Consider the following 25,167-nt stretch of genomic DNA (forward strand, 5'->3'; position numbering starts at 1 on the left):
TTTGTTTTTTGAGACAGGGTTTCTCTGTGTAGCTTTGGAGCCTATCCTGGCACTCACTCTGGAGACCAGGCTGCCTTTGAACTCACAGAGATCTGCCTGCCTCTGCCTCCCGAGTACTGGGATTAAAGGCGTGCGCCACCACCGCCCAGTGTCATTAGCGTTTCTATTTATTACGTTTTTCTTTTTCTTCACCTCTTGACCTATGTGGACTTTACATAGGCGTAATAAACGAGGGAAGAATCTAGCGTTTTCTCCACATTAATAGCCTGATATGTCACCACCACTTAACCAAAACATTTCAACTTTGGTCACTGATTGCCATTGTTTCATATATTAATTTCGCCACATACTTGGATGATTTTATGGGTCCTCAACTAGTCTACTGTTCTATTTCTATGCCAACCATACTTGCTCTCTACACTAGCCGTGCCACCCTTTATGGCAATCATGACAACCTCTATGCCAGTCATATCCACCCCAACTTACATAAAAAGCACAAACAATTCTATGCACTCTTCACCCCGATCTGAAACAGCAGGATGTTACATACACTGAGGGCACCGAAAGAACAAAGGGTATAATGTTTGTGTCTGGATGCTGAGATGTGGAGATATCGTCACACTTCCCCCACTGTCCAATTCTGAGTTCTAGTTATAGGAGACATTCTCATTTTAAAAATAAGAAGCATTTTTTTCTGTCTACATATCCATGTACACAGATTGTGGCAACAACAAAGTTTTGTTCAGGTTTCAATGTGCAAATCTGGCAGCTGATCATGTACTAAATAACCTTGTTCCCCCCCACCCCCTAGCTTCTTTTAATTCAAGGTAAGGAAATTCCCCCCTCAGCTTTCAAACATGTGTGACTTCATTAATATCTCCCCCTGCCCCCCCCCACCCGTGTATATGAAGGTACCTATGTGAGGGCCAGGTGTAGGGGACAGTAAGCCACGCCTGTTAGAGGCTGGCTACAGGTATGCCTGACCACACCTGTCAAGGCGTGGTCAAGGTGAGGTCAGGATGATGCCGCATGGGCTCTTAAGGGGCTGCAGAGCACATGGAAGCCCCTTCTCCCTGGCCTCGCTGTTCGGCTGCCCTGGGCACGCTCTGGCTTGCATTTGGCTGGTATTTATCTTAATAAAGATATCTTGACCATACGGACTACGGATCGTCTCTTGTAGTCACCCAACAGGCAGGGGTAAAATATAAGCAGTTATAAATATAAGTTTTAACTAGCTTTCAAAAATAAGATAGAATATAGATGGGGCAGGCTTTAGGGTTTAAATGAGAAAGGAAGAAGAGTGTTTTATGGCAATAGTGAGATTTAAATTTATCCTTATGAAGACGTACAGGATGTGGAGCAGCAGAGCAGAGAGAAAGTCAGGTGTTTACAATGACAAAAATAGCATAAGCCAGAACACTGAAATAGGAATGAACACAGCTTGTAAAAAAAAAAAAAAATCACAATGAGAAGAGTGGTCAGGGGCTTAGAGAGGAGAGCACTGAAAATCTAGGTCACAGAATGTGAATTTTATCCTCCAGGCCAGAGAAGAGGCAGAATTACAAGTTAGGTCTGATGACTTCATTCACTTAGCAGATAAATATTTACTTGGTGCCTGCTATGACCACACACAGTACTAGTCTGAGAACAATGAATACAATGAAGATCTTCCTGCAGAAGGATTCTAGTTCTGTTTCATAAAAATCCACGTGTTGTAGGTTTGTGGACCAGAGTTCACTGGGGTGAGAGATAAGAAGTGTCACTGGAACCGAGCGGTGGTGACACACACCTTTAATCCCAGCACTCTGGAGGCAGAGGCAGGCAGATCTCTGTGAGTTCGAGACCAGCCTGGTCTATAAGAGCTAGTTCCAGAACAGCCTCCAAAGCCACAGAGAAACCCTGTCTCGGACCCCCCCCCAAAAAAAAGTGTCACTGAGGGGGGAAACTCTCAGTTGAACATTATTGGGTAGAGATAATGTCTTTAACAAAAAGACAAAAATAGAAGGGTGACCATGGTGGTTCAGTCTGTAAAATGCATGTCTTGAAAGCACACAGCTGAAGTTTAAAACCCCCAGAAGCCAGATAACAAAAGGCCAGGCATGGGGGCCTGTGCTTTGACCTCAGCACTGGGGAGGTAGAGATGGATCCCTGGGCCTCACTGCCCAACCTATCCAACTTACTTTTGAGTTAACAACAATATCTTATCTCAAAAACCAAGATAGACAGCTTCTAAAGAATGACAGCCTAGGTTAACCTCCACAGACACAAGTAAACACACACACACACACACACACACACACACACACACACACACACACTCGCACCACTGACCCACCAACCCACCCAGAAATGTACACACACCTATGCATATGTGCACACATACAACACACAGAGAAATAGAGAAAGAGTGTTAGTTACACAAGTTGGAAAGCCAAGGAGGGAAGTGACTTAACTTGAATCATAAGGGTTTGCGAATAAAAGAACAAGGTTAGGCTCATAAACAGCTGCTAAACTGCAGATTGAAGCCTGGTCAAAATCTCTTATTGTTTCACAATCTATGTATGTGAACTCCTAGGCAGGAAAACAAAAGCCTGAAAACTTATGGAAGCCAGAACAATCTTATAAAAGTTATGCACTGGTATTCTAATGTTTCAGCAGGGTGACAGTATTTTGGAAAAGGACAGGGTGGTAAGTAAGTTTTAATGGAAAACCATTAAAACCTAGCTGCCTTAAGGATTAGACAGGTTGTAGAGAACATGGTCTTGACATACAGCTGAAAGAATGAAAATGAGACACACTTCAAAGTTAGCATCCTCATGTCATGGTGACCTCATAGATGTCTTGGGTGCAAATGAATCAGTCAGACAGTTAATACACCAATGTTTTCTAGGAGTGAGCTATGAAGCGGGGCTGGAGGCAGTGGGTAGAAGACTAAAAACACATTCATCTTATGGGTGCCCTTCTAATACACTCAATTATACAGTAAATATTTACTCCTAGTGTTGATTCAGGAAACATAATATGTTCATTTATATAAGAAAAGTTTGCAAATGATACCTGAAAAACAAACACATTATTTCCCAATAAATTCTCCTGTGTCATTTCTGGAGGAGAGACCATATGACAGAAAATGCAGTCTAGTGCCCACCAGTAATATTCCACGTGACAGATTATGAAAATAAAGCTACGATATTACCAGGTTTTCCTAATTTACACTGAAATGCAAGCTTATTGATAGCTTATCCCCTATGTAGGCTTCTTACTAAAGATGACAGGAATCTAAAGAGCTGTTTGTATCAAGGGAGTAATGCCTTTTTAATTTTCCTACTGCCCACACTAATGTGGTAACTGATTCCAGCTTTGAGGGAAGGTGACCATTTTTACAAACTAAGAAATACAGCAAGCACATGGTCTGTGCCAGCTCCATACCAGGTGCGCTCTGGCCACAAGTTAGGTTATATTAATCTCAAAAGCAGCCTGGGAGAAATGGTGTTCCACATTATAGATAAGAAAGCAGCATCAAGAAGAGGTTAATTAACTTGCTAGGGCGTGTGGTTAGCAACATAGTCAGGATTTTCATCAAAGGCTATTTTGGTCATAGCATAGCATCTACCTTGAAGGCTTGGGCTTGGAGCTGAGCAAGGACCTTGAAAAGTCCTTGCTCCCTCTTCTTGCTAAGTCTGCAAGACCAAGATGGAAATAAGGATGTCTATTCAAGTGTGGATTCAAAAGCTAACTAAAGATCAAGCGAACTGTCTTTTACACCCAGCAAGAACTGCCATTTGAGCCTTCTCTGAGCAAAGAGGGAGGCTGCGCTTTCTTCTCTAGCCCACATTCCCTATCCTCCCGTGGTTGTAAAACTGATGGGGTGGTACAGGTTAGCTGCCAGAGAAATAAAGGCATTTACTTAGTCATAAGGTCCCATCCCAGTCAAATGTGAGGCATTTTAATCCTTTCTCTGGCAAATTACCAACCACAGACTTCTCTCACAACACAGACAGCCCTACCGCTCAAATCAATGGTTTAGGAGAGGAGGGAAATGGCTCCTTCAAGTCAGTATCAGAATCCATGGTAGACTATGAGGCGAGCTGTGTCATAAAGCAGCACCCCACCCATACCTCACTCCCCAACCCCCTCTCCCCTCACCTCTCCACATCTCCACCCTAATGTATGCACTCATGCCATACTACTTGTGTTTTGTAACAAGGCTCCTCCTATACTACTCAGAAAGGACATTTTGTTGAGAAAGAAGGTATAAGGTAAAATAAAATAACATTCAAAGTTACTTAAGGCATTCACCTAGCAAATCTGTCCCTGTCCCCGCTTTGATGACAACAGAACAGACCTTCCTGGATGACAGTCTAAAATTACAGTGAGGCTCAAATTCTAAGGCTTTATTTTTACTTCCTTTCAGCTTTTGCTTTTTAAGCTAAAAAAGTCTCTCATTCTTGGTACAATGAGTTTTCTCTTTCTTTTTTTCCTTTTTCTAAGTAATTAAAAACCAATTGTGTTTAAGGCTTTTGAGAGACTAGGTTTTCTGCTGTATAACTCAGGACTGCGTTTCTAAAACTTCAAATTTAGCATCTCAAGGAAGAATAGTATCTATGGCATGTTTGAAAAAATGTTTTGAAATGAAGTGATGGGCATTTAAAAATAGAATTCAGAGGAGCACGCCCGGCTCCTGCTCATTTCTTTGTCACTGGGGTTGGAAAGTGACACGTCTGCATTATGCAGACAGAACAGCGTGGCTGTGATTCTGTAGGCTTCATAATGGATGGGAGTGCCAGCAGAGCCACCACGGATGTGCTGGCAGCTTTCCCAAATGACAAATGTGACATGGAAACAGAATGACCTGCAAACCTCACTGATGCTCTTATCTCTGAAGATGCTATTGCACACGCAATCTTCAACAGGTCCTGACCAGCCCTCAGGACATCGGTGAAGCATTGGGGTCTGTCCTCCCTCTGGGGGGTTTAGCTGAACCCCATTTTCAAGAACAATCTGAAATTGGAGAACGTGGAAATTTGTGGTCTGACCTCAAAGCCAAATACGGATTCACAAGGTTCTCCTTTCATCTCCAGATGAAAACTTTGGGAAATCATACCTCTCCTGAATTGCAGTTGTCTTCTGAATGGTACACTTGGCAAGTTCATAATCAGAAACAACAAAGTTATTTGGGGAACTCAGACAATAAGAAGGGCTGTAAGGACATTGTCTTAAATCTGAGAGTCAACAAATGCCCTGAGCAGCGCAGCTCCTCCCAAACAAACCAACTTCATGACCATCAGCACTGACCACCCAGAAGAGGGCCTTCTTTGTTCCCTTCAATGCTTGAGAGATGCCTGTTGTGTTGTGATTTGCTTGGGCAGTCCTTTAGAAGCTAAGTCCGAGGAAGGCAGTAATTCCATACATCATAGTCTTCAAATTCCCAGGTTCTTTCTCAGGGAAGCGCTTACCCACCCAGCTGCAGGGAATGTGAGCAGCAGATGGCCTCCTGCTTTCTGGTTCTCAGGGTCTCATCCTGGAGCATGGCCTTCTAGGGCAGTCTGCCTCCAGGGACTGAGCCAGGCAGGAGGCTCACTCCATTGCTCCTCCCCAGGTTGTCTACACTGGATCACAACTAGCCTCCTTTCTCTGCCCTTTCTGCTTTCTGCCCTCTTCCTTTCATCACCATTATTCTAATTGGATGAGCTTCCTGCCTCTACCCTGTCTTCATTGACTGTTTCTGAAGAACAGGGTCCATGACAGATTATTTCTCATTGGCCTTTCTTCTTGTTCCAACTTACCAAAACTCAACCCCCCCCAAAAAAAAAACAAAACAAATTTTGGAACTGTGCTACTTAGCACACTTTTAGGGGCTGGGCTTCACTATTTAATGAGATAAAGGAAATATGTATTATATATATATTTTTTCCTGTATTTCATACATGGCACACAGAAGCAATGACTACTATTGAAAAGATCTTTCCTCTTTGAAAACTAAATTACACCTTGCCTACAAAATTCCATATATATTCTATACTCAGCACGTGTTCATTCAGTATTATTGATTATTGAGTAGCTTTCACACACCAGGAACAGGTTTTTAAAAAGGCAGTAATGAGCTCCTGCTGTAGAGGAGTGTGCATTCTGGAGATAAGACAGATAAGAAACAGGTCAGTAATTACCATAATAGAATACTGGGTCTTTAAAAAAAAAAAAAAAAGGCAGGGTGAGTGGATAGAGGATGATGCTAGAAGCATCCACTGTTTTAAAGCCAAAGGTAAAGACGACTTCCTTTCACCCATACTTCCTTAGGTTTGCACTCACATGCCTATTCAGTGCATTGATTTTCTTGATGGGACATAGACCAGCAACCTTACTGAAAGGATATTTCTACTGTGTTGTGAGCCCACCTGCTACATTAAACCTAAGCTCTTAAATCTATATTACTAACCTACACAGCAAATCTGTCTTGGGGAAAGAACAATCTAAGCCATTAGAAGCTGGAGTTAGTCACAGCTGTCCCAGGCAGATGGCTTTAGTGGGCAATATGATAAGCCTGCCAGGTTTCTCAAAATATGAAAGGCTTTTTCTGTCTCATTAGTACTTCATGGTTGACCATCCACAAACACCTGGTGTTCAGACTTCTTCCCAGGAAAATGTCACCTGGTTTTAATTCCAAAGGATATATATTATGTAATCTTTGCCAAATGAGCTAATATTTAAATAATTTATAAGCACACACATAGATGAAAAACCCTTCTTCATATAGCCCAATTTTAGTGACAAATTAAATTAATGGTAGAAGCAAATTAAGCTACTTTTGTACTTCTCAACATTCAAATTATTTGTTCAAAGGGAATTCCTCCACCAACTATTTACCCCATCAACAGACATCAACACAAATGAGTTTCTAAGAATAACTGTGGAGTCATCTCTACTTTGTTTGCCTTATTTTAGAAGAAAGTGTCCTCACCATCTCCGACACATACAACAAATGAATACAAGCATCACACTCTACTTGCTCCAAGTAAGAAGCACATCATATTCAAACTTTGTCAAGCCTGTAATAAGGTGGGAGGGGGGAAAGACTTGGACTTTGTAGGAATATTTTAAACTTAGGTAGTATAATTTATTAACTTTTAAATTTAAATACCTTGAGGTTGTAAAAGTTAAAGGTTATATTTGTAAAAATAAGATAATGCTACAAAAATATATGAAAAGAGTGGAAAGTATTTTAAAATAACTTGAATACTAAAAAGTGACCTGAAAATGTAAGGTATAAATAACTTGAGTTTATTTATTTGGACATAAAATTTAAAACATTCTTTACATAATCTTAACAAATCAATAAAAATACCTTCATTTAGGGGGAAATGAGGGGCTTTAATTAGGGAGGGGGAGGGAAGTCAAAACAAGAGAAAGGGAGGAAGGGATATAACACAAAGAATGTTTGGGAGGGAAGAAACCAATTGTCCCATCAAGCCGTGAAGCCTGTGAATCACAACAATGACCAACACAGCAAGATAACCCTAAGGGTGCAATAATGGCACTCATATCTAGGCAGTAACCAACAGCTCTCTAGTTGGATTTAAGGTCCATCCATTCAAGGTCAGGAAGGAAATCATGCCTGGTACTGGAAACCTAACAAACACCCTGGGGCTAGTGAAGTCATTGGTTTTAGAGGAGAACCCACTACCACCACTTTATTAAACCAGCATACATTCTAACTGCATTTTAAAGTATTTATCCTCATACCCACAGATGAATGTAGCTCCCAACCCTCACTAAAGAAACGTCTCTTTACAATGGACAGAGGCCATTACAGAAAACCACTACCAATCAAAATCAGAGAAGAACTGACCACAGAGCACCAGGCCCTGTGGACACATCTACATTACTCCTGCACTCCAGGCTGAGGGAGTCCTGCCGAAGAGGAGGCACATAGACCGTTCGAGCCAGTGGGCCAGGAAATCTGTTGTGAAATTCTGTTTTCTAGAAATGACAGGGAAGCTTCATCCATGACATGTCAACAATATGGCTACCTAAACAAGACCCAACAAGGACAATGCTGATAGATATGCTAAGACAGGAGGGGAAACTCAAAGGCCTCTGCCCTAGGCAAAGAGCTACAAGGGAGCCAGGTGTTGGAATCCCAGCACTTGGGAGGCAGAGGCAGGATCTCTGTGAGTTTGAGGGCAACCTGGTCTCCAGAGCGAGTGCCAGCTACACAGAGAAACCCTGTCTCGAAAAACCAAAAAAAAAAAAAAAAAAAAAAAAAAAAAACCTACAGGGAAGGCTAAGGGATACTGAGAGCAGGAGAAGTTTTCCCCCAGGAGGAGCCCCCTAACTGGTTATTCTATACTAAGTGATCATCCCTGAAAATACTTCATATAAAAGCAACACTTACTGACTCAGAAGGTTGTGTTTATGCTTATGCATGTGTGTGTGTTACAATAACAATTAGAAAAAGAGGAGACCAGAGATTTTCGAGGGAGAAAAGGAGGCCAGGTGTGGGAGGAGATTGAGGAAGGGAAGTAAATGGAGGTAAATAGCATGATTATGTTTTAACTGAAAAATTAAAAATAAGTTAAAATGTTTATTTATTGAAAAAGTGTTTATTTAGCACTTTGTGTTTTATATCACCAGAAATATGAAAACGGTTAATTATCTGTGTCATGAAGGAACTTACAAATCAGACATGTGAGAACATGGGAAAGACTGATAATGCTTTTAACTAGCATGTGATGAACATTTTCCATGTGATAGATGCTATTCTTATAATGCTTTGCATATAACTCCTTTAATCATAGAAATTTTATGAACAGGTTAACATTTCTCAAGAAGCTTGGAAACTTGCCCGAGGTTAGAATCCTAGTAAAGTACATTCAAGCTATACACTTGGCACGAAAGCCACAGTATTACATTCCACTTCAAGTTGGGACACACACACAGGCACATATACAAGCGTGCACACGCACAAGCACACACACACGTGATAACGACTGGAAATCAATACTAAGGCGGTAAATAGTAAGTAATAACAGAACATCTTGGGTAGCTTGAGTAGTTTTCATATGAAACAAAAACTAGATCCAAACTTGCTTTGAGGATTCAGACATGAAAATAATGGGCAAATAAGAATATATTGCATACATACTCTTTTGAGGGTGCATAGATACATACTTTATTGAAATATACATATAAAATGCAAGAAGGCCACAAGTACATTTAAAATAGCTCATTGGCAGTAAGTATACTCTCAGAGACTATATTTATTTTGTAATCAAAACAGAGGGAAAGAACTGTCTTAAAGCAATGCCTGACTATGTAATAGAATGTATTTTACTTCATAGAAATATAATTTAAGTATTTTCCTACAAACAAATTTCATTCATTCCTGATCTGTTTCAATGGATAATATTTTGAAAGAACAACTTTCAACTTTTCATAATTACAATGCCATCTGGCAAATACATTTCCAGTTTGCCCTAGAAGCACTATGTTGGCTTCCATGAGCAGGAGGCAGCCTTATTCACCCTTCTGGATTTTTATGTTTGTTATAATTGTATATATATTTATACATATGTATAATATGTATATATACATATGCTGTATATATATGTCTCTATATATGTGTGTATGCATGTATATATTATATAATTTTCCTATATATATATATCATTTTATATATAGGAAAAGAATTTTCAAAACAGCTTTGCAAGAAGCACACAAAGTAATGTCTGGCAAATGGCTTCTTCTTATTAGATTTCCAGTAAAACATATACTGATTGCTTGGTAATTCCTTGTTTAGGCAATGACACTTACCAAGCGATAGGTCTGGGCCTTTAAAACGTTGAGATCAATGAAGTTTTCTTCATTATCTGTCTCCTCTTCCTTTGAAAAATAAAAATATTTTAAATTTACAAAAACTTTAATACCTATTTGTAAACATAATACATAATATTCTAAGCAATGCTAAGCTTAATATGACTGACTCAGTAAAGCATATTTAAAAGCCTAGTAAATATGCATAAAGTAGGGCACACAATTATTAACAGCTCATATGTTCTTTGAAGTTTTGATGGCGCCATTTAAAAGGACCTGTTTTTGTAGACACTGAAGAAAGGAGGGAAAAAAAGAGGGAGGGGTAGGAGTAATTGCTACAATTCATGAATAAACATAAAAACAAGAGAAAATTAGGCCCAAGTGACATACATGAAATAGTGGAGCAAGTTTATGGGAATTCTGAGCAATAAGACTTAAATGAAAAAAAAAATGAAGGCTGAAAGATACAAGCAGTTTTCTTTGTTCCAGGGACTAACTACATGGAGATGCAGTTGAAAAAAAATATTTACAGGTTTGTGTCTTTGTCTGTATCTGTGCATGCTACATGTGTGATGGGGCTCACAGCAGATAGGAGAAGGTTGGACGCTGGGTCTTTGGGAAGAGCAGCAAGTTTTTAACCACTGGGCCATCTCTCTAGCACTGAAGATGCACTTTTCACACTGCGTATGAAAAGCATCCAAGGAGCTCCAGCTTAAGGTAATGAATAATAGTAATGCATGCTGTATGGCCCTCACAGCCATTTAAAAACAATCCAGAGGGATTCCAAGTTGGCCTCATCTGAAAGCAGTTGATTGTAGGGGTGTGGGTAGGAAATGACCCTTTGAGATGCAACCTGCTCTATAGACAGAAAGTAAGCAGGAGGGTCTATTAACATATAAGACAACATGAGCTTCTCCCCTTCAAATGTCATAGTGGTGACAAGTGGTCTAGTCGGTGAAAGTCATCTAAAAAGAATATCTCAATCTTATGGACATCGGACAACATAATAATGCCAACAAAATCTCGTCCTGAGTCATGTGATCTAGTAAACAAAAACACAAACAAACTAGGCAAAAAAAGTGAGTGTCAGCCAGCAAACATTTCTTCAAGCAGGATTGTTCAAAGCTGTGGTGGGAGATTTCAAAGAGAGCCCTTACCTTCAGACTTGACATGTGTAAGCCAGTGGTTCTCAAAATGTGGTTCTGGAACAGTAACATTAGTATCGCTTGGGAACTTTTGGGAATGAAATTTGAAGGTTCTATCCCAGATCTGTCCCCCTAAAGTACGACTTGAGAACTATGCCCCAAGCCTTGGAGAACTGGAAAGAATCCAGCAACATAGAAGACAGTATAGACACACTTGACACACTGGCTTGACATTTGTTTTTCTTGAGGTGGGAAATAGTGGGGGCACAGATGCACAGGCAAAACTGATTTGTTTATATATTAAGTCAAGTCAATATTTACACAACTGAAAAGTGACTTAGGAGTATTTTGTGTTTGTACTACTTAACAAGCAGGGTAATTCACGGAGATGCCAATGATTCAGTGTTGTTAGGAGAAACAAGGTCACAGTACTTTACCATGACCTCATCAGCACTGTTTACAGAGGTGATCAGCAGATACTTGTACTCCATTGAACACTAACATGATGAAGTGACAAAGCTTTAATACTAGATACTAGCAGAAGCCATCATCCAGCATATGGTACTGTTTCTCTTACAGCCAAAATTCACAGGCTCAGGAATTAAGGAGTGCAAATGTGTGGCACCATAACTTCTAATTAGCCACTAGGAAAATCTTTGCTTCTGGTTCCTGTGGTTAGAGACCATCCTGGGCCACATAGTAAGTGTTCTAGGCCACTCTGGGCACAGTGAGATTCAGTCTTAGGGGTTAAAAAAGTAGCGAAGTCATGTAGAGTTATATATTTTAATATGGTTAAAAGTACTCTCTATACTTCTAATAAAATATACATTAAAAAGCTTCAAAATAGTCATCCATAACTATCCATTTATAACAAATATTAATATACAAGCATCTTTACATATTTACTGTCATGATGACAGCTAATTTTGTAAAATAAAGTATATTTTGTCTTTCTCATATTACTAATGTCTATAATTAAGTCATATCTATATAATATGTTTAGGTACAACCCAATTTATTTAATGATTATTTATTAACTTTTACTATTAAGATAATCCAACAATTTTATAGCTTATACTAGCTTATTTAAGCTGAAATATGAAATGGATTATCTACAGATTTAAAAAAAATCAATTGGTTTGGGACAACAAAATACTACATAAGTTCTTCCCCCCACCACATATCTAATTCAGATTATGTGGATATATTTTAAAACACTCAGTTCAGCCTGCTTCCCATTCTAAGAAAGAATCACTTGAGAAATGCTCTTTGGTTTCTATTGTCTTACTAGCTCAATTATTGCAGAGAACTGATTATTTAGCTTTGTACCATGGAGAGGAAAATAAACATGAAAAAATATGTATATGGAGCCCAACAACTTAAATAATATTGGCCACTTAAAAGCATATTAACAGTCGGGTGTTGGTGGTGCATGCCTTTAATCCCAGCACTTGGAAGGCAGAGGCAGGCCGATCTCTGTGAGTTCAAGACCAGCCTGGTCTACAAGAGCTAGTTCCAGAACAGCCTCTAAAATAATAAAGAGAAACCCTGTCTCGAGAAAAAAAAAAAAAAAAAAAAAGCATCTTAACAAAGTTTCAGCAGGGCAGTTTTCATCCTAGTTGAGGAAAATAAAGGAATTCCTTTAAAACAAATAGTATTTGTAGGAAGCACAATGCTCTAATTATAAATCCTTAGGGCATTCTGAAAATACTGTGTTTTGTTACCATATCACCCTGCTATGTTGCTGTGCAGCCCACACTGGCCTTGGATTGGGGACTCTCTAGCCTCTGCCACCTAAAATCTGGGATCACAGGTGGGTACCACCACATTCAGCCAAACATGAACTGAGGATTAGCTTTCTGTTCTAAATTCTTTGTTAGTTATGATTTCTCAAGATTCTGCTTGGTTGTTAATAAAACATTATTCATATAACTGGTGATATACTTATATACAGATGTGTGTCTATGCATGTATGTGTACATATGTACAAATATAAACAGATTTAGAACCTCTTCTAAAGTCCATAAACATTAACTTAAGCAAAGGCCTAAAGGACTGACAATGGCACTGAGCTTAGAAACAATTAAAAATACATTCCAGAAAAATGGAGTAGGGGAATCAGGAGAGGCAAAGGGAGGTAAGGGCTGGAGGCAGCTCAGCTCCATGCTTACCACAAATTCTTCATCCACTTTACTCAATGTTAATTCTGCATCATCTTCCGGGACAGTTTCTTCTTCTAATTCTTCCACTGGATATGATGGCCTGAAATGCCAAGATTTATTTCATGTTTAAAAAAAGTTCACTGAGAATAAAAGTCTAATGAGGAATGGTAAGGACAATTCCATATGAGCCCATGTTCCCTTCATTATTTGCCAGTCAATGTTTTGTTTCTTTCTGCAATTTTCAATGTTAAAAAAAAAACAAAGACACCTACCTCTAAACATAAAAAGCACATTTACAAAAATAGATATCGTATATACTGCTCTCACATACATTCATACACGCAATATATATACTGTTAGCTATCATGTACATAGACACACTATAAATGCATACTATATAATGTATATACATATTATATGTAACATATAATATAATGTGCATTATGTTCCAATCAACAGCAGTACTAAAATTAAAGTGCCCGTCCATGACAAAACATCAGGGTTGTTTCTATTGTTTGCTAGATAACACTGCAAAATCATATTTGTATATTTATTACTAGACAGATTTTAAAAATAGATTTGCCCATGTGGAATGGCTATATCAACAACTTTGTGCATGTTATTGTTTTGCTGAGTACTGCCAAAACTGGCTTATAAAATGCTATCCTAATTCATACTCCCAAGAATAGTAAGGGATGGCATCTCTGTTTCAATATGTTCACCAATATGTGTAAAATAATCTGTGCCAATAAAACAAGTAAAAATATCCTTGTGTTTTTGTAACTGAAGTTCTTCAGCATGAAAGTGATTGAACAACTTTATATATTTTAATTGATTACTCATTTTTTCAGTGAAACACACATTTACACTCTTTGTCTTTTGTAAACTAAGGAAATTAATGTTCGCCTAATCTACAATGTTCCCCAGTTTCATTACTTAGAATCATGTATAGTCAAGACTGTTATAATTCTTAGGATAGATTTAGCAACTTTTTCCCATCTAGACCCTAGATTTAATGTAAAAGCATATACTTGAGCCACACCTCCCTAGACCTCTCTGATCTTTTAGTATACCTATAGCTCTATTTTACAATTCACATTACTGAAATCCACAGTTCATTTTCATATAGGTAACAAGCTTGATTCTTACTTACAAAATCCAATTAGTGTTTCCAACATTAAGTATTGGACACCATTTCTCCCCTAAAATCTACTTATTTACACATTAAAAATTCCCAGATGTATCTGCATTTATTTTTGACAACTAATTTTAAGAATCTGTATTTCAAACCTGTTAAGACAATATAAAAATTAACATGTAACAAGGAAGAAGGAAAGTATTATGAACCAAATCAATTTTGCATGATAAATTTCCCTTTTTTTCAATAGTTAGAATTAAATAATTATCTCAAAATATAATGTTCTTCTAAGAATGGTTTGACATGTGTATAAAATAATCATTTATAAGTAAGAAAGTTCTGTGTAATTTATGTATTACATAGGTGGTATAGTTTCCAATGTTTATTATGTTTTAACTTTCTCCTTTCTTCTTCCATGTATATACAATTCCTACAAATTATCCAAGTCATAACTCATAGGCCAAGACAAAGATTTTCCTAGAAAGGAAGGAATTACAAGTTGAATAGTGGTTGAGACAGTCATAGCTTGGCACACAATATGACACCCTGGGTTAGCTATGGAGTTACTAACTAAACTAGGGCAGCACATCATGTAATTTATCTTTTCTTGAAATCTAACCAGCAGTATTAGGAATTACAGAGTCATCCTTTACAATGCACTGAATGGAAACGATTGGGTTGAAGGAAAGGAAACTGACACATTTTAGCTTGAAAGTAAACAGATAACAGTTATTTAATATACTTCAATCCATTGGTAGGCTAAATCAAGGAAGTTTTAACAATTTTTTAAGATTAATTATATCATTCCTGCCTCCTTTTCTTTGCTCCAAACTCTCCCATATATCCTTATTCTCTTTCAACTTCATGGCCTCTTTTTCTTCCATTGTTGCTGTGTGTGTGCGTATGTGTATAATACTCCTAAATGCATAATACAACTTGTTCAGTCTGCATGATCTTTATTGTACACACACACACACACACACACACACACACACACACACACACACACGCGCGCGCGCGCGCGTACAGGCTTTGGAAGTTTTTAAAAGCACATACTAAAAGGAATTAAGGTTTTCACTTAAATGTAATTGCATATGTATTAATATATTAACATAAAATAATATATGCTTCTCTATCTACAGAAGTTTTCTCAAATCTAAAACCAATGCTGTCATATTTTATTTGCATCGTATCTCTCACATTCTAACCTATCAATAATCCCAACTTTCAAAAGATGAACTGTATAGATTTTGATCATACCCTATATAAACCCATAGTTTCTGAACTTATTTATTCATCAATACTTACTGAACATATTTGGCAACCTAAGTGCTGTGGTAATTACCATAGACTACATATGATGAATGATTGGCAAGATTTGTAACAACGCATTTACCCTGTTAAATAAATTATTTTAATACTATAAAATATAAACAGTGTACTGTCAGGTCAGAGAAAAGCTATGGACACTGTCCAGGAGGATGTGAAGTGGCTTCTTCAGTGTTATTCTTGCCACTAAGCAAAGAGAAAAGAAAATCCCATGCTTGGTATGATATTAATTTCCTTTTCTACTTAAATATGAGGCTTTTGGTTACCATGACACACACACAATGGTTGTGGGTATAAATAAACACAGGCACAAAGATCATTTTAGTAAGTTTTTCCAAATTGGCAAGGATATATGCAGTCACAGCTAACCTTCAATAATTACAAACAGGGAGGAGGCACTGGGATGGATGACATTTGGAAGGCATTCTGATTTTGTCTTGACTTAATCTTCGGTACTAATTAAACAGCTCTGCATTTCAGAAAAAAAATGTTAAGTACATAGCATCAATATTGCCTGTGAGGTAATAGTTACCTTTTCCAAGTGAAACCAATATATTTTAATGCTTCTTCAGCTAAACAATCAAGAACATAGCATACATGTTCTCCATAACCAGACTTTAGTTTTGAAGGAGGAAAATCTGCAGTCCTCCCCTGAAAAGATAAAGATATTATTTGTTAGGTATAGTCCAGATGTCAAGATTGTTTCAGCCAAGAATCACTGAGCACATGCATATTTTTTCTAGTTTTCCAATGACTTAAGAAAAAGGTAATTGCTTTGCCTCTTAGACAGTCTTTTCTTAAGTCTCTTCAATCCATTGATACAGTTACACAAAGGAAAATACAGATATTTTATTGTTCAAAGTACCAACTTAAAAGGCAGTTATATCATAGCAGGAAGACAAATCATCAGTACAAAAAACCCAGTAAAACTACTCACATGGTAAAATATATTTTCTAAACAAGGATCCAGTGACTCATTTATTAAAATTTAGCAACCTGTGTCAAAAATGTCTTATTGCCTTTCCCCAGGAAAAGTCAGAAATGAAAGTATAAATGAGAACTCCTAATAAATCCAAGATCCTTTCAAACTGCAGGGTTTGGCTTTGTTTGTCTTAATGTCCCTTTGAGGGGAAGGACTAACCAATCACCCCTAACTGTTCATTTTTGAGAACTAACAAAATTAAGACAAATATTACTCTGGGCTAAAGAGAGTCTATAATAACATTTTTAGAAGTGGTGTTCATATTATATATACTATCAACCATTCTGAGAATGTCTGGCTTTAAAATAAATTCAGCCAACTATTGTCTGTCTGTCTGTCTGTCTGTCTGTCTGTCTGCCTGCCTGCCTGCCTGCCTATCTGTCATTCCAGAAGTCATCTAAAAGGCTAGGGTCTGTTACTGAATTGCTAACATTGAAGTCATAGCTTAATAATACTTACAAATGAGCGAAGCTCGGAGAGTATGTTAGATATAGTTGCATTGGGATCGTCGTATTCTTGAGGCTGCTCAAAGGTACGCCCTGTTTTGTTGATCAGCCAAGCAGCAAGAGTGCAAAACATGTAGAACTGCTCACCTGGGTTGGTAGGCAGAGCAAAGTAGTGTCTGTTTCAAAGCAAGGGAGAATGGGAAGGGAGAAAGGGAGAGATAAAGCAAATCAGCTAGGAGTAAGTAACACAGTCAAGTCCACAGTTGCTAAATATGCCCCCAAGCAGCCTTCACCAACACTCTGGAACTATCTAGAGATTTGCAGCACTCACAAAATTTTCAATCAGTCACTACTGTATACAAAGTACACAACCAGGGAATGGAAGGAAGTATATTTTGGAAAATAAATACATGATGCTTTTGTAGAACTTGATTAATTGCTTGCTTATAAGTGAATTTCCCCTAAAAAAAAAAAAAAGGTAATTCTGAATTATGAGACTCCTGGAATTTAAGAAGCACTAATAATTTACCATGTTTTTGCTGTTTGTAACCTATCAGCTATGTCAAACAGCTGTTTCCATATTTTCTGTATATTCAAACCAGTTCCTAAAAGTACTACTAGATGGCGAAAGCCTGGGCTTCCCCCATTCATGGATAATCACAACTTGTGGGAACAGAACACATCACAAGTGCATTTCAAAAGTTCCCAACTTAGATGGTCCAGGGGTGCAGCAAGAACTAAGAACACATCCCCCAGGATCACAACTGCTGAATTTTGCTAAACCCCTTATTATACTAAATATCCTCCAATGAGGATATGATTTATACAGAGCCATAGAGGGCATAAAAGGTCTAAGTAACATCACTCAAGAAAGTTGAATCAGAGATCTGCTTTGCTTTCTTTGCGCTATCACTATTACACAGATTATGTGTATATACATATTCAATTATGACATAGGAATCAGTGGTCTATACTTCTATTTTCTATCAAGAAAATATAAATGTTCTAGAAGAAAATAGAAATCGAGGAAATTTTAAAGGGTTATGAAGTCTTTTCAGGCATAGGCTTATAAAGGATCTCTCCACCAACAACTGTGTTTTCTTTATCAATGGGCACTCCTCACCGACAGAGGAATGAACAGTGACACAGGGGCCTGTGAAGGTGGTTCTCAAGCACGAGGTACATCAGAATCACCCAGAGGGGTTGGTGAAACACTTTGTTTCCAGAACTCTGAAAAAGCAGACCTGGACAAGGGCCTCCATTCCCAGGTGATGCTGACACCTTGAACCACTGGCTAGAATACATCCACACAAATCCATGGCACGAAGTGTCTCACTCACCCTTTGAGATTTAGTACAGCAAGATATTAATAATAGCATAGGCCAGTTTCCTTTTGTTTGACAAATGCATTTGAAAAAAATTAACAGTTTTCAGAACACCTAAAGTGTTGGCCATCTGTGTTATTATCATCAATTCATTTTAAATAATAATCCAATCCTAAAACTTCTAATCATGGATCAGGATCAAGATGAACTTTCTTCTCTAACTTTTCTCCTTTTACAGACTAACTCTGTGTTATGGACAGTTTGCATAAAAGCCTAAGTATCTTTCAACATGAGTGTCTGGAAGATGACAAGAACTGAAAACTGTCAAGAGAATTTATTTGAGCCTACCTGTAGACAGTAAAAGAAAGCACCCTTGACAATTCTTTTTATTTGCTTCTAACAGAACAAAACAAATAAATACCAACAATAAAGGAACAGCAATAAATCACAGTTATCACCAAGGTATCATGAATACATGAGAGGGTGCTGTCTCTCACTTCAGGCAACTAATGGCTCTGACTTCCTGATATTCCCGAACATTTTTCCATCAAGCACCGGGTCGTTAGGTTCTATATGAGAACACTTTTCATTTTCATTGCCTTCTCCACTTTCCAGTTTCTAAGAGTACTGTTGCTGCAAAAGCATTAAGACTTTTGAACCATCGCAACTAGTCTACATGTTTTGCTCCTCAGGAGGCCTGAAGTACACAGTTGTTCGTTTAGAAAGTCTAGCAAAGGAAAACAAAAACTGCAAAGAGATCTCAATGATAATGGCATTAATAGATCAGTTTTTCTATCGCGTTTACCTTTTACTATGGGTGTTTTATTACCTTTAAAATAAGATTTGTGTTTGGTTGAGGTGCTTAACTGTTTTAAAGAACGGGTAGGCTGTCTTCCCCGGGCCTCCCTGCCATTACAAAACTTGTTTACTTTCTCCACAAAATGACCAAGTCTGAAAACTTCACCTTCCTCTGTGCACAAGTTCTCTTCCTGGGCAAGGAAGACACAGGAAGGCAATGTGCGGATCAGAACTCAGGGTCTTCTCCTCTAGAGAAGTGCGTCCCCTTGGGCCCAGCCAGCACCGGGCGCCGGGGACAAGACACGCACCTGGACGGGGGCTTCAGATTGCTCTTTCGGAGGAGCTCTTCCTCGTAGCGGAGCAGTTTCAGCTTCTCCACCAGGTCCTCCATCACCACGAACATGTGGTAGGCCGCGCCGGGCCCGCGCTCCACCACCGCCTCCCCTGCGCCTTCCCCGCGAGCCCGAGACACCCCATCCTCCAAGCCCGTCGGCGGGATCACTGCTGCCGCCGCAGCCATCGCAGCTCAGACCCACAGAGCCCGGCGTGGGCTCGGGCCAGGATCTCCGCGGCCTCAGCCGCCAGCACCGCGTAGCCCACACAGCCGCCACCGTTACCTGGCGACCGCAGGGCCGCCGGTCACCACGGCAACCACACCCCGCCTCCTTCGCGCCCAGACGGCCCCTCTAAATTCTGGCCAACCAGAGCTGGATTCCTAACTGACGTCACGCTATCCCCGCCCCCAGGCTGGGAGGTAGACCCGCCCAATAGGCGTGGCGACCCTTCCCCAGCCTCTCTGGCAACTCTCTCCCTCGCGCCTTAAAGGCGAAGGATTGGCGGCTGTTTGGCTCTGCAAACCTAGTGCAGCCTAGAGAAGAGCAGGATCTGGTTGTTTGCTCGGGGCTGGTGAATGTCTGGTCACCTGGGTAGCAATTCAAAGGACTGAAATGAAGCGGAACACAGTGCTGGAGGCTACTCTCCCACTGATCCTTAGTTTTCGTAGTAGTTGTGAAACTCGCTGTCATTAGTTTCAAGGTACCTCGGAAATTCCAACCACAAGACTGCTTTCTCTATTTCTTAACTTAATAGTTTGTTAGGTAGTGCTAGATTGAATAGAGTATTCTAAATAAGGCTTGAGGTCTTACTATGACCCTGTCTTCAATGGAGAAAGTGGTTGATTGAAAGAGGGTGGCGGGGGGAGGGGCACGTGGAAGTTGAAGTGGTAAGAATGGGTTTGGGGAAGTATTTGTGCCACCCTCACATCCTGCCGCTTAATCTGTTTCAAACCTATGCAGACGTAAATTCGTGAGTAGAAGCGCAATCCAACAAAACGCACTATTTGGAAAGGAACGTCTGTGTGACAGCGCTTATGGTTGATAAGGGCATTTTTGCTGTTATGTCTTCAGGTATTGACCTAGAAAATACAAAGGAGATGTAACTGACCACTAGTGTAAGTTATTCTTACAATGCTAAGAAAATAGCCCATCAGGCAGTTTTACTAACAGTTAAAATAAGAAGCGAAGCCAAGTAGCTGCTCAGCCACTTCTTAAAAGATAACTCAGAAGCAAGAGGTCAAACATTTGTTAGTTTAATCCTGTGGCTGTCAAGGCATCATTACATCTTGTATGACTCTCTAAAGAATGTAGAAGAATCACATTTTTTTCCATAACTAAAATCTGAAATGCATTTGTAAAATGCATTGTGATTAAACAAAGAATACACTTTTCCTTCTAATCTGATCTAATCAGCGTTGCTTCTAATTCTAATAGAGGTATCCAAGTGAAAAATGATTCTGTTCATTGGGTAAAAGACTCACATAGAACTACTGATTCATGTAGAAAATAAACTAAAGGGAAGAAATCCACAGATAACTGGATAATTGCATTTCTTTAAATCTTGTATCTCTCTGTGTGTGTGTGTGTGTGTGTGTGTGTGTGTGTGTGTGTATGTGTGCAATGAATGTGCATGAATGTTCATGTGGGGGGGGGAGTATGCAAATGCAAATATTCACTTGTGGAGGTCAGTGGACAACCTTCAGTATCAGTCGTCAACACTACTTTGTTGCTTGTTAGGCATATACCACGATAACTGGCCAGTAAGCATCTACAGAATTCTACCATTTCTGCCTCTCACATTGTTGAACTACAGGCCAACACTATAGTGCCCATCTTTCTATAAGTTCTGGGGATCTGAACTTAGGTCTACACACCTGCAGCACAGTGTTTACCCACTAAGCCATATCCACAGCCTAAGAATTGCTTTTTAAATAACATTGTTTATAGGTCATAAGCCAGTGGCTAATTAGTCTTTCATTTTCTTAGCTATCATACAACAGTGAATACCCCAGACACACCCACATCCAGTGACCACATGTGGAAGTTTGAGAGGATTAGAAGATGGATGTGAAGCTTTTTCGGAATAAAATAAGAGCCACAATTATTTAGATATATGTTTGGGGGGTATTTCATTAACCAACGAGCAGCCAATGGCTTTTAAATGATTCTTTAAATAGAAAAATGAGTGGCTCACACTCAAGGGCTCACTGGGAACATGCTGCCTACATAAGATGTTCTGACACAGAAGCTTGGAAGGTTATACAGTGGAGTAGGAAACCATCAAACATTGCTTTCTGACTGGCTTTTCAATAATGGATGTATTTTGACCTGGGGGGAAATAATACCTTTTCCATAATCCAGCCATTTCCTTCCCTGACTTGGCCTGGTTTGTAAGCAGGTAAAGAATTAGTTTTCCATTGTAAATACGAAAAAAGAAAGAAAGAATGAAAGAAAGACTGAAGTATAAACTATCCCCAATAATTATGGCACATAAAAAAAGAGAGAAAATCCAATTTTTCAATGCATAATGGGTTTCCACAGGGGAAAGATAGAAAAGAACACAGAAATATCATTCATCTTTAAAGGACCCAGATGTTTTCACATTTCCTTATTTTTCTGCTATAGTTGCCAACAACCAACAGACTTTTCCTTGATAGAATAGTTCCCTTGATATCTTCTTCCAGTTATCTCAGCCACTTGGAAGCTCCACACTCTATTTTTTAATATCTTTTTTTCTTGCAAGAGTAACTCTCTCACTTAGGAGTTAGATAGAGCTTAAGGAGACCGGAATGTGGCATTGTGTGCATACTACCTACAAAGACTTAACCTGGCTCCCTCTTGACCACTATTTGCAGCAGGCTTCAGATGATTTTATTTCTTACAAGTCATCTCTGAAATGATTGGAAGTAGTTCATAAGACTTTTTAAAACCTTTACATGTCTGTATGCAAGCTAATCTCTGAAAACTAACCAGAATCCCAGCCAAAGCTGGCTTAAGCTAAATGGATTTCCCTGAAAGGTACTTAGCAAACCTGATAGTAAAAAGAACTTCAAAGATGGAGGGAGGCTTTCTTGATGAGCCTCCCAATACAGGGAATAAGTCTTGTGAGATTGGGAAGGCTTAAAAAAAAAACCAATTTCTTTGTTAAGTTGGTCTGTTGGGAGGGTTTTGAGTCCTGAAAAAAAGCTCCCCTGACTGTAGTAATGGTCTTATCATGGGCATAGATTAGCTATAGTGGGAATTTGATCTGTTTTCTCTCCTTGCACATGCTCTGTATGACTTCTGCCTTCTGCCATGAGTTGGCAAAAAATGAGACCATCACAAGAATCTATTAAATAGTTGTTCCATCCTTCTGGATGTCCCAGACTCCACAATCATGACCCAAATGTATCCTTATATCTTTATAAATTTCTGAATCTCTGTTAGAGCAACAGAGACCAACTAAAACACCATATTTCGTTCATAATAAATTCAGTACCACCCATTGGGGATGCTAAAATGTCAGAAAAACACTAATCAAATAAAATGTCTTTGAAAATAAAACTATAAGGCTGAAAATCTTTCCTTCCTTTCTTTCTTTCCTGCTCCTCCTTCTCCTGCTATTTTTCCTTTGGCTCCCTTAGGTTCCATGATTAAGCCTGTGAATTAAATTATACACTAATAGTTTAACAGAAGAAAAGTGCCTGAATTTTATTTAATAGCATTTAGCATCACATGCACATGGAGTCCTGCTTAGAAAAAAAGCAGTTAAGATCAAAAGTATATATTCTCCCTGATTTCTTTTGTTAAAACAAAGAATGATACATTTGTAGCAAGGTGGAAAGACAAAGGAAAATGAATTCAAGCTTTGCAGAGTGATAAACTGTAGAGAAAATGGCTAGGAAATGTGTGTTTAAAACCAATGGAAGATAAAGGTTATTTTAATCGGCTTATCTATACACACTCATTCCAGCACCAATGTCCAGTAATAAAAGTATCATTCTCCTCTTAGTACAGAAAAGGAATCTTTCTCATGGGAAACCTCAGATCTGCTTTTAACTAGTAATTTCGGTCAGAGGGAGAGCTTATGTCTGATAGTTTACAAGTGCCACCCACTCAAATCAATCAATATGCAACACCAGTATCTGGGCAGAAAAATTTAAATTCCTTCAGTGTGGTAAGTGCTGTGAAAAGAAGGTCGTATTCAAATGTGATCGCTAGAATGATTCTCCCTAAGCAAGATGAAAACACATAGGCAGTGCACTGTGAACTACAGCTGGACCTTTGGGCGATGTAAGCAAAGGAATCCAGAGAGTCTAGGAAGAAACTACTGGGGGAGCTCAGGCTTTTCCACCTATCAAAGCCAAACTAAAGATAATTTCCTGGAGATGGAGAAACAAACAATAAAGTCAATTCCAAATACTTGTAAGTCTGGAAATAAGCCTGTCACTTTATGGAGAAAAAAATTGTTAAACCTCACTGAAATATAACTACATAATACAGTTTTCACCAATGAGAAAAATCAGTATCATTGCCAAGTTTATAAATGCCATGTCATTCAAAGACTTCTGATCCAGTGGTTTACACATGAAAGTATACTTTACAGAGATAAAAGGATGGGATTACAATAGAATAATTCAAGGTGCCTAATAGACCTGATGTTTCTTATTACAGGGGTAATTAGGAAATAGCCTGGGAATAGATGTGGCTTTTCATGGAAATTCAGTACACTGAAAAGGTGGGAAAGATGAACTAGTCACAAATTGGTAAGGAGCGATGGGCTATCCATATAGAAACAATCACATTTTTGATTACCATCATTTAAATCCCACTTGTATTGAAGACACCACTGTAAAGTATGTTTGATGTATTTAGAGCAGTGGTTCTCAACCTTTGGGCCATGGCCCCCTTGGGAAACCTTTATCTCCAAAAATACTGGACATTACAACATGTAACAGTAGCAACAGTAATGTTAGACCCCCCTGGAAAACTCAGGCCTCCGGGGTCTCAGCCCAGGACCACAGTCACCCCAATGACCAGGCGATTCAAAAGCTTGCTGCAAACTGCATGAGACTTTATTGTTGTTTAACGAGCTAACCCCCTGTTAGCTCGGGTCTTTCACCCACCCGCCATGGTAGATGGCTAGCAAAGATAGCTGGAACCGGCTGCAGAGAGATCTTGTAGGGCAGAGTAAGGGGAGTGTCTAGGGGTATACACAGGCTCAGGATTGGTGTGCTTCCAGACTTGGAGGGCTTGCCCTGTGTTGATTGGCCAACTGGTTGTTATGGCCCATAGGCCCTCCCAGGGTGGTTGCTATGCTCTTCCAGTCATTGCTGTGCACATGTCTGTAGAGCACACCCAGAGCTGTAAAGCATAGCACCACCAGCTAACTTCTGATTGGTTCCTTGCTACGAGGCAGGCACCTAACCTCTAGTGATCAAGGCAAGGTCAGAAAAGCATGTGTTACTGTCATGGCTGCCAAAATGGGGAGCTGGTCCCTTCAATACAGTGATGAAGTAGCAATGAAAATAATTTTATGGTTGGGGTTACCACACCATGAGGAACTGTATTAAAGGATCACAGCATTAGGAAAAAACCACTGATTTGGAGGATTGTTAGCTTAATTGAAGGATTTTGTTAAATAAACAAACAAATAAATAAATACATATGAAAACTGAAAAGACTAGCTCATGATAATATAGTTATAAAGGTATAAAA

At 39.1% G+C, this 25,167-nt stretch overlaps 1 protein-coding gene across 1 annotated transcript in view; it reads right to left on the bottom strand.

The window, feature by feature from the left end:
- The window catches only part of Ift57 (intraflagellar transport 57), a 54,544-nt gene extending 34,766 nt beyond the window's left edge, over positions 1-19,778 (bottom strand). The window contains exons 1-5 of the mRNA XM_027412548.2: positions 19,444-19,778; positions 17,026-17,188; positions 16,117-16,235; positions 13,127-13,217; positions 9,811-9,879 (exon numbers count right to left, since the gene is read on the bottom strand). Coding sequence (XP_027268349.1) covers positions 9,811-9,879; positions 13,127-13,217; positions 16,117-16,235; positions 17,026-17,188; positions 19,444-19,655 — 654 coding nt within the window. The 5' untranslated portion in view covers positions 19,656-19,778. The remainder of the gene's footprint in view (positions 1-9,810; positions 9,880-13,126; positions 13,218-16,116; positions 16,236-17,025; positions 17,189-19,443) is intronic.
- Positions 19,779-25,167: the final 5,389 nt, after the last annotated feature.

This window comes from Cricetulus griseus, chromosome 4 (assembly GCF_003668045.3).
Source record: "Cricetulus griseus strain 17A/GY chromosome 4, alternate assembly CriGri-PICRH-1.0, whole genome shotgun sequence".
In the NCBI taxonomy this organism is placed as follows: Eukaryota; Metazoa; Chordata; class Mammalia; order Rodentia; family Cricetidae; genus Cricetulus; species Cricetulus griseus.